Here is a 10,694-nt window from a genome sequence, read left to right as displayed (position 1 = left end):
GCACTAAGCTGCTAACTGCAATGATGCTTTCGAGACACTGGCCACATCAAAAGCTTGCGAACCACAACAATCCCGCCCCGTTGATAAACGACCAATCACATTAACTTTATTCACTCGTGTAAAAGAACAGCTGTTTCCCTACGACTTTAGTGTTAAGAAGAAAAGTTAAAGTTAAGGAAAAGTGCTACTACACTATTAAGTGGAAAGTTTTCTGCCAAAAATATGTAGAAGCATCTTTATGGAGATGTTTTGTTTCAGAAGGAACTTTCCATGTCAGACACTGATCTGGGATAACGACCTCTCTAGCAGTTTTAGATCTAATCTATCTCATAGGTTTTTCTGTCGGCTTGACCTCCACACTCTAAATAGGCAGGTCAGGTTATTCCTCTCCAAACAGGCTCATCCATTCCTCTAAGTTAGTAGCTTTCTGCTCTGCACTGCAAAAAAAAAAATCTAAATAAGTAATTTTTCCTAAAATGAGTGCATTTTTTTTCTTAAATTGAGTAGCAAAGTGAAACACTTTGCCAATGAAACTACACAATTTACATTTAAAATAAAAAAAAAAACAATTATACAATGTCTTATTTCAAGTGCATTTTATCTAATTATCTTATTTTAAGAGTAAAGACACTTATTCAATTGGCAGATCCTTTTATTTACCTGCTGAAATTGGGGGTAAATACACTTAATTTAAAAAGAGTTGACTTATTTCTAGATTGTTTTTGCAGTGTGGATTAGCGTTCATGTTGTCTGACACAGTACTGGCTAACCCCCAAAACTGTCCCAGCAAAGTTGGAAACATGAAGCTGTTCTAAATGTCTTGTTATACTGAAACCTTAATGATTTAGTTCACTAAAACCTATAGGCAACATCCATACACACACAAACTTTGACACAATGCAAAGTGAATAGCAATGTCCTTCTGGAAACTGCTGAACCCTGATTGGTCCATTGGAGTGCAATGACTTGGGTGTTATGTGGTGTACCTCACAGCACTGCATCTGATGCTTTGCACCAGGCTTGGATGTAGCTGTTTGGACTTTCACACCCATTCTGTGAAGCTTTGTGTACCCTAATTTCCCGACATCCTTGGATCCTACATGGTGTTTTGTTTTAAACAGTTTACGCATTTTTTTTATTTTTCAACAGTGTATTAACTATAATATATTTCTGAGCAGAGGAGAGACATGCAGCAAAGGTAAAAGGTTTGGGAATCAAACCCATGACAGCCACATTAGGCAAGGCAAATGTATTTGTATAGCACAATTCAGTACAAAGACAATGCAAAGTGCTTTACATGATTTAAATACAGGAAGATAAAACTGAATCAAAGCAAGTAGGAAAAAAAATAAATAAATAAAATAAAAAATGCAGAAACAAAAAAGAATATTAAAAACAGTTGGACTAAAGAAAACATGTTTTAGTTAAACTGTTTAACTAGAACAGTCGAAGGCAATCCTAAACAAATGTGTTTTTAGTCTTGATTTAAAGGAACTCAGGCTTTCCGCACTTTTACAGTTTTCTGGAAGTTTGTTCCAGATAAGTGGAGCATAGGAACTAAATGCTGCTTCTCCATGTTTAGTTCTGGTTCTAGGTATGCAGAGCAGGCTGGAGCCAGAAGACCTGAGTGGTCTGGAGGGTTGATACACTGATAACAAGTCTGTGATGTATTTAGGTACTAAGCCATTCAGAGATTTATAGACTAACAGAAGTATTTTAAAGTCTATTCTCTGAGATACAGGGAGCCAGTGTAAGGACTTTAGAACTTGGGTGATGTGCTCTACTTTCTTAGTCTTAGTGAGGACACGGGCAGCACCGTTCTGGATCACCTGCAGCTGTCTGATCCACTTTTTAGGCAGACCTGTGAAAACACCATTGCAGTAATTCATTCGACTTAAAATAAACGCACGGATCCGTTTTTTAAGGTCTAAAGGGCTGATATATACTCAGAAACCAGGTCGTCTGCCTGTATGTGGCAGTGAACGCAAATGTGTCCCCGCCTCTTCTGCAGACACTCTTGTGCACCTCTCCAAAAGACAGGAGGCATCTGATTGGTCAAATCTACATCCGTTCTACACTGCATATTTCGTGTTTGGTACCTTACTGGCTTGTTTTGTTTGTATTACCGCTATTGTGGAAAACGACTTGTGAAGATGGACCAGCTTGAAGAGCGAGGTGTGCAAGAATACTGAGACCCTTTTTCCACCTGGATCCCTGCTCTTTTTCGCCCTCATGTCCCTTCATGTCGTACAAACTTGCCCCAACTTCCTCACTTCCTCGGCCGTATCTAGACCCACAGCTAGTTCATGATTGTCCCTCTTGCATTGTGACGTGGAATAACATAGCGCAGACAACACTTCAATATTGGGCATAAATCAAAAACATCACCTACAAGCTCACTGCAACACACTGCTGATGTAGGATAACCTGCCCTTAAGGCCTCCATAGAAGGGCTCCTCTCATAACTCCATAACACCATCACCACACCCTGTTAGCTGAGTAGCTGCTGTTCCCCATAACATTCGCTTTACAATATTAGCAGTTTTGTCTTGTATCGGCAAATAGCGCACACAATGTCACTCCCTCCATTTGCAATCAATTCCTGTTTTGTTGGATCTGATGTCAAAAGTTTATTTTTTGTGTAACGTTAGTTATTGTGTAATTTCTAACATGTAAATGGGAGAGAGAGCAATAATGGTTTTAAAAATCTGCCAAATAATCTGCATCAGCCTTAAGAAACGTGCACCAGTCTATATCTAATGCAAATAAAATAACATGGAAAATATAACTAAGGTTTTTACCAGCCTTGGAGGGAGGACATTTAATGAATGGGCTGAATCCACAGGTTGCATCCTGTCTGTTTTCTCTGACTCATTCTTTCAAAGATTTTTTAGTGATTTGAAGGGATGACTCAGTACTTTTTGAAAACTTTGTTTGTAGATAAAATTATTTCTAAAAGTACAAGTATAAAACTACACATGAACTGATTTGTGGGAATTGGATTCTTTTTTAAATGTTGCAGTCAGGGGTGTGCTTTGGTGGCGCAGTGGTTGGTGCACACGATCCATGTATGGAGGCCTTAGTCCTTGAAGCGGGCGATCGGGGTTCAAATCTGGCCATTGGTCCTTTCATGCGTGTCTCACCCCCTTTCCTGTCAGCCTACTGTCTATAAAAATGAGCCATTAGTGCTGTAAAATCTCAAAAAAAAAAAATTACTGTCAGAGATAAAGAGGTTTACCAACTTTAAATGACTTTGAACTTTTTTATGTTTTAATTTGTCAGCATCGGAGCCCAATCTGAAGGTGAAGCACAAGCTGAAGAATCACCTCAAAACCAGAAAGAGTCCCCTCACCCGCAAGGAAAGCGCCCCGCCCACCATAAAGCACAGAACCCCGGACGCCCTTGGTAAGAGCACACATACAAACACTACAATGGAAGCCATACCGTTGCTTTAATATTTGTGTCTGAGGATTTATTTATATGATGTCTGATGGTACGACTCCAAACCATAATCGTCTCCCTAACGGACCCACTGTATGTCTCAGCAGACTCTTCCCCCAGCAGCAGCAGCACTCCCGTCTCTGGTTGTAGTTCTCCTAATGACAGTCTGCCCAACGAGAACGGACTGCTGCCATCTGCAGGCGGCCCTTTGCATGAGGTCAGCAAAAAACACACACTCACAGATTTACAAAAAGCTGCTGCTTGAAGGTTTGATGTAAAACTGATCCCGAAAATATGTCGATGTGCAATGCAGCTGACAACAGAAAAATTAAACCACTTAAGAATATAGTTTTTCATCAGATAGACACTTTTTAAAGTTCTAAACAAATAAAACATGCTGTGATTGAGCCGAGAAGCTGCTCTGCAAACATTAACTTTCAGTAATGACATGTTTAAAAGAGCGACACAAGAGCTTGTTTGTCAGCTGGTTGTGCATTATTGATTTAATCATGGAAAGTCGTCCTCTGTTACACCTGCTTTGGTGTCTGACTCATCAGCTGTTGTGTCGGGTGTCAAGTCTGGCAAAGTCAGAGATAAAGGTTTCATCAGTCTGTGCTGCCAGTCTTTAAAATGCAGAGCGTCAACAGTTTCCAAACAATTACATTTGTGGTAACAGTTAGGAAGATATTTAACAAAATCTAGAAGCAGATGTAGCGTCTATTATTCCCATGATACAGCAGTGCTGATCTGAAATGTTGGTACTTTCAGGCTCACAAGCTGCTGCTTAGAGATGGAAACTTGTCTAACTTCACCATCCAGAATCCGTCCACTCTACCCACCATCACACTTGGACTGCCAGCCAACCAAAGGGTAGGAATCTGCTTTATCATAATTGTTTGTATATGTTTATACACTTCAGTTGAGTTGTTATCCTTTTTCTCTGCCTCTTTCCTGCTTCCTTTATCTACATGTTTGAGCATCTTCCAAACTTAATGGCTACAGCATCTTCTTAAAATATATCACACATCAACATTTTCTAAAGATGTCTAATGCTTTGATCAGAAAAGATTCAGGTCTGGGAAAAATATGAAGATTGTTTCATATTTATTATCCAGTATGGTGGAGGATCTTTGGTGCTGTGGGCCAGATTGTCTCACAAAAGACCTCTGAACCTGGTTTTAATGCATGGAAAAGTTCCGCCAAAGCGATCAGTTCATTATATTAAAGGATAATAACGCCCACCCCAAAGACGAGAGGTCTAATCAGCGAAACAATTGGGAACATAAAGGAAGATAAGACATATTTTTGGATGGAAGAATTCTCAGATATGTCAATTTTTTCCCCTCTCTTCTATTTTAACAGCTTGAATTTTCTGCCATGCTTTTCTCAACAATAGTTGTTCAGCTGAATTCACTAAAATTGTATTATTTACATTACTAGATTTCTTAAAGGTTTCTCTTATCCATTTCCCTTCCTGCATAAAGGGTTGAATATACAGTATTTCTAAGCTTCTTAACCCATCATGTCTTAAAGTTTCTTCAAAGCATCATTTAAAATCTCTTAGGGATCCTAAATGAATATGAAATGTATCTCCCAAATACCCTGTTTTTAAAAGGAAGTGGATGAGTAAAAGGAAGCGTGATGATGTCAAAGCTGGGGTGCTGACTTGGAGATTTTCAGTGTCTTTAAATTGAAATGTCATTGGCCTGAACATCTGCTTCAATCGCTTTATCATGACTGGGACTTTTGTGCAGCAATGCAAAAAATTGAAATCTAAATAAGTAATTTTTCCTTCAAATTTGTGCATTTTGTCTTGAATTGAGGAGGTACAGTAAGTGAGATACTTACATTTAGGATAAGAAAAAGCTACAGTATTGTCTTATTACAAGTGCATATTATCTAATTATCTAATTTTAAGTGTAAAAATACTCATTCAATTGGCAAATCATCATATTTATCTAATAAAATTAAGGGTAAATACACCTGATTTAAGACATTTTTACTCATTTCTAGATTGTTTTTGCAGTGTGTCAGACCTAATTTCCTGTTTGACAATATGAATGTCTATGTGGTACTTTCTTCATTCTAAAATCGATCGCTGCTCATTTCCAGCTTTTCAACCAAGGTGTTCACATGTGTTTCAGGCTGAAGTGGAGCTGCCCTCACTGAAAGTCGGCCATATTCCTGTGGTCACCGCCGGGGGCTCGCCTGTCTTCCTCCCCCTCAGCAGAGACGATCAAGCAGGGCAGATGAACCCACACTTACCGGTTATCATCCTGGAGCCTTCTGGACTCATGCGCACCCTGGGTGGGGAGACACTCACACAAACAGACAGACAGGGCCAAACATCTTTAGAAATATTTCTTATTTTCACTGTCCTTTTTCGCATTTCTTTATTTTTCTGAGAGTCTGTGCCTTTTTCCTCCCTCCAAAAAGGATCCATTATCTATTGAAAGGGAAAAAACAAATTCCCATGATCCCTTTTTCTCCTCTATTCACTTAAAAGTGGACATGCTGGGCTTTTCCTTGTTTAACCTTAGGAGTGTTTGGTGCCACACGGTTCAGTCTGCATGTTTGTGATGCTCTGGATATGGACAGTACGAAGTATATAATAGATTACTTGTGTTTTCAGACTTTTTTTTTAGTTTTTCTTTCCATCACCCTTCCCTGTTTCTTTCCTTTCATGTTTTCCTTTTTACTAGCTTTATGTCGTTCCTTTCATCTTTTTTCCATCCTTGCTTCCTACATATGTTTCCTTTGTCCTTCTTTTCTTGGGCCCTTCCTTCCTAATTTCCATCCCCCTGTTATTCTTTCCTTCCTATTTGGTATATCCCTCCTTTCTGAACTGCTTCAGTTCTCTTACTGTCCATTACTGTCTTTCCTATTTGGAGGAATATAAAAAACAAACAGTACTCTGTGATATGTCATTTGTGCCTGAGGAAAAGGACGTCAGGTTAATAGTAATAAATGACCAGTTTAACAACTAATCATAATTTAAGTTCAAGGAGGCCACAGTGGTTTTCTCACTGAATTAATCTACTTGAATTAAAAATAAAAAGGTTTAACAGTTTCCATCATGTGGGCTGATGCTTCTCACATAAAAGCAGGTTTATTTTTAAGTCCCATGTTTATTTTCTATGCTTCCTCATACATGTTTCAAGCTTTGCAGCTTTGCAATATTACATGCTAAGGTGGTACATAATAACACAACTCTAAATTATCACATTCATAACCTGTGCAGCACCAATTTGTAAAGTTAGAGCACCACCAAGTGGTTATTTTTGGAATGAATGTCTTGCATCAGCTCTATCGGTTCACCCCTCTATTTTATTGCTCATAAATGTTTTTTTTATCAGTGATATGCTGTTAAACTCATATTGATCACTTAGATATTATAAGGTATTCTGGTTTTGTTAATAATTACTTATTTTTGCTTTTCCCGCTCTGTCTCACCAGTTCCAGGCCTCGATCCCGTCCCTCTGCAGTTTGCCCCGCAGTTAGATCGCCTTTCTCCTGGAGGCATTCAGACCCGTAAGCCCCTAAGCAGAACCCGCTCCGAGCCCCTTCCTCAGAGCCCTCGAGCTCTTCACAACCATCTGGTCCAACAGCAGCACAATGCACAGCTGCTGGAGAGGCTCAAACAGCAGACTCACCTGGGAAAGGTACTCATTCTGAACTAAAGTTTTCCAAACCTGTGAAAGGTTTTAGCCAGAAACCTGTTTAATAGATTCTTATCTTAAAATGTTCTCAGTCTGTCATGATGAAACCAAAGTTTTCACTTAGTTTTATCGAGATTTCCTGTTTTAGACCAGAGGTCACGGATTAGCAAACCGCGGCCCGGAGCCGGACCCACCTGCTGGCTAATCTGGACCCAACCTTATTTAATACATATATAAAATATTGCATGTTGTCCGACAACAGTGTCTAACTTCATTTGCACATGATACAAATAATCCAATGAGCTGCTGTCAGGCTGGGTTGCTGCTGCTGCTGCTTTTAGACACAGCAGTCAAACCTGTGGCAAGCTGCACATTTAGAGGATGTGTGGCTCAGCCTGCTGCTGTTAAGCAGGATTCTTCACCATGAACTTAATCAGAAATTAATATGGATCCAGGCTCAAAATGAGCACCTTGATATGTGCTTTAGAATGGCTTTGTCTCCATTCAAACCAGGTTTAAAGCCTTGCAGGGCAGCATAAAGCCCACTGCTCTCATTAAGACAGAAAAAACAAAGATAAAATAAAAAACGGTCAGTTCAGGTGTTTTATGAAATATGTGAATAAGGAAATTGTCTGTTTACCAAACTGAACGATTGATGTTCTCTACTTAAAAAAACACTTTAGATTTACCTAAAACATCAATGTATAACATTGGATGCATAAAAACGTATTTTTATTTCAGTGTCAAATTCTCCGGACTGGTTGATGATTTCCTTTATTTGGGCCCCGCTGATTTTTAATTGGTTACCCCTGACTTAGACCAAAACAAGTTGCCGTATGATGAGAAAGTTTCGGCTTTTTATGAAAATGTGCATAAGCTAGAATATTCTGTCTCCCATGAGTCTTTGTTATTTAGAACCACCTGATGCTGCAGTATAATGTGTAGATTTTAAAGGTGAGCTTCCACATGCAGACACTTCTCTTTCTGGTCATACCTGATAGTAAAACAGCTCAAGATCATTCCGATTAGCAAATAATTTTACTAGCACGCTTTAAGCTCTCACTTCAGGTTCTTTTTAGGATTTAGGGAATTTTAACAGACTTGTAGATGACTGCATGGATCTAAATGAGTTTGTTCTGGCTGCATGTTTATCTCTGCTGTATTCCAAGAAGGTGAACCCGCTGCCACAACAAGTCTTTTTTGGCATCTGCCAGGTTTCCTTCCTGAACTTTTCCTGGATTTAGCTTCATCTATCTTTCCTCTCACTGTTTCTGTTTTGGATCTTAATGCCATAAATTGTTTTTCCTCCTCCTGCTCTACTTAGTATTTTTCCAACAAACATTCCCTAATGACTAATTATTCTTTGTAAAAAAAAAAAATAAAAAATAAAAAAGATGTCCAACACGCCCACACATATTCACCCCTAAGGGCAATTTAGTGACATCAATTAACCTAATAGTCGTGTTTTTGGACTGTGGGAGGAATCCAGACCCAGAGAGTATCTACGTATGCACAGGGAAAACATGCAAACTCAATGCACACTGGAAAAACGATCTAGAAGTTAATAAAACTTTCTTAAATTAAGTGTATTTACCCTTTATTTGTATAGGTAAATGAGATAATTTGCCAATGGAATTAGTATTTTTACTTTTAAAATATAGATAATAAGATAATATGCACTTGAAATAAGACATTGCAATTGTGTTTTCTTTTTAAGTGTAAATTGTCTTGTTCTATGGCAAAATGTCTCTTTTATCTCCTCAATCCAAGAACAAATGAACTTATTTTAAGAAAAAATTACGTGTCAAGATTTAGATTTTTTGCAAAGCAGAAATTTAGGGTATCAAACAGAATCTTCTTGCATCAAACTGGGCACCATGCAGCTCAGGATCTTCATATGTTGAGCATTTTTTCTCTTTGTTCTATTTGAACTTCTCAAATTTGCTGCCATGCCTCCATATTTAAATTCTCTCCAATTCCTGCATTATTAAGTCAGAATTGATTAAACAAAAAAATCCTGTTTGATGAAGATCAGCCGAATGTTCTCCATCGATGATTCTTAATCTGCTTCATTTCATTATTAATCTTTGGGTTGCATCTATTTGCAGCTGATGTCTAAGTCCAGCGAGAAGCCAAGACTTCATCAAATCCCATCTGAGGAAATGGACTCAGAGGACGGCGGGACGTCCCCCACTGAGACCAGTTATCACAGCAGAGTGCGAGCGGAGTCGCTGAGAGAGGTGGAGCCAGCGGGATCCAAGGCCCGTGACGAGCAAATCAACCTACAACATGCTCTCATACTTAACCAGGTTTGGGAAAAATCACACACTGTTTAGTTTGTCCTCTAGATGGCGACATAACTCTTAAAAGGTCGTCTCTGCGCATTACTGAGCCTCATCATAGTAACCCTCCCTTTAAAACTGCACATCTAAAGCTGAATGAACACAGTTCTTCACATGTTACATTGATTTGATCAGAGTTTGTTTTTGTTTCACCCCTTTTAGTCGCTGCTGTATGAGCAGCAGAAGCAGCTGCAGCAGATGCATCAACAAATGGAGACCCTGGCTGTGCCTGTGTTTCGTAGCAGCGGAGGGGCAGCCTGTGGGTTGGGCGTCCACCCGGCCCTGTCGCGTACTCGCTCTTCCCCCGCCTCCACCTCGCTCACCGCACCGGAGAATCCCCTCAGCCGGACAACGCAGGAAACTGCCAGCAAACCCCGCTTCACCACCGGTGAGTCAGATGTCCTGATGGCGTTTGATGTGGAGTCAGGACTTGAATTTACTATAAAAATAAAATGTAAACATTCATTTTTTTATGTTAAATTTCACCCTAACAAATCTCTAAAATCAGAACTGATCATCTAAATGAATCGCCTGTTTTCTGTCCATACTTGTACCAGTAAAATGAGTGCATTGAACTATAGATTGGGACGCCTCAGTACCACATCTGATTTATACCATTTCCTTTTTTTGTGACTGAAACAACTAGTTTAGATATTTTGTTTTCAGGTCGATGTGTGATTGTGGTGTTGATTAAAATATAAAGTGACACAAAGTTTCATTTCTTTGAAATACTTTTCAAAATAGAAAAGACAGAAGTAAAAGTTATGCAAGGAAACAAAATCTATGTTGATCTTTATTCTAGTTAGAAAATAACTGCCAAGAATTACAACCACTTATTTTTATTGGCACCATCTGATGTCAGAAAACAACAAAATATAAAATAGCTGGATCTGCAACAAACCAGGCTGAACAAGGACCAAAGTTCATGTTATTACTTCTTATAATCACTCACACTAAATCTGGTTCTGCTGGAGGTTCCTTCCTGTTAAAAGAGATTTTTTTTCCTCTCCACTGTCGCTGCAAGCATGCTTAGTGTGAGGGATTGCCTTTGAGTCAATGAGTCAATGCAACCAACTGGTTTTCCTTAGATAGAAAACTTTGAATCAATTTGACTGTATGATCTGGTATATATAATAAACTAGGGCTGTCAAAATTAACGCGTTAACGCGAGATGATTAATTTCTGGAATTAACGCAATATTTTTTTTACGCATTAACGCCCTGTTTTACCCACAATTCAATTGTCCGACATG

At 39.0% G+C, this 10,694-nt stretch overlaps 1 protein-coding gene across 3 annotated transcripts in view; it reads left to right on the top strand.

The window, feature by feature from the left end:
- The window catches only part of hdac7 (histone deacetylase 7), a 94,847-nt gene that overhangs the window by 70,097 nt on the left and 14,056 nt on the right, over positions 1–10,694 (top strand). For 2 of the 3 annotated variants that reach the window (XM_015393390.1, XM_015393391.1), the window contains exons 8-14: positions 3,283–3,405; positions 3,546–3,658; positions 4,210–4,311; positions 5,586–5,748; positions 6,898–7,103; positions 9,209–9,409; positions 9,605–9,830. In XM_015393390.1, coding sequence (XP_015248876.1) covers positions 3,283–3,405; positions 3,546–3,658; positions 4,210–4,311; positions 5,586–5,748; positions 6,898–7,103; positions 9,209–9,409; positions 9,605–9,830 — 1,134 coding nt within the window. The remainder of the gene's footprint in view (positions 1–3,282; positions 3,406–3,545; positions 3,659–4,209; positions 4,312–5,585; positions 5,749–6,897; positions 7,104–9,208; positions 9,410–9,604; positions 9,831–10,694) is intronic. The other variant, XM_015393392.1, reaches the window with a different exon arrangement.

The sequence above is a fragment of the Cyprinodon variegatus genome, unplaced genomic scaffold (assembly GCF_000732505.1).
Source record: "Cyprinodon variegatus isolate N-32 unplaced genomic scaffold, C_variegatus-1.0 Scaffold639, whole genome shotgun sequence".
Lineage (NCBI taxonomy): Eukaryota > Metazoa > Chordata > Actinopteri > Cyprinodontiformes > Cyprinodontidae > Cyprinodon > Cyprinodon variegatus.
Note: the sequence above shows the minus strand (reverse complement) of the source record. Positions and strands in the feature narration are given on the sequence as shown.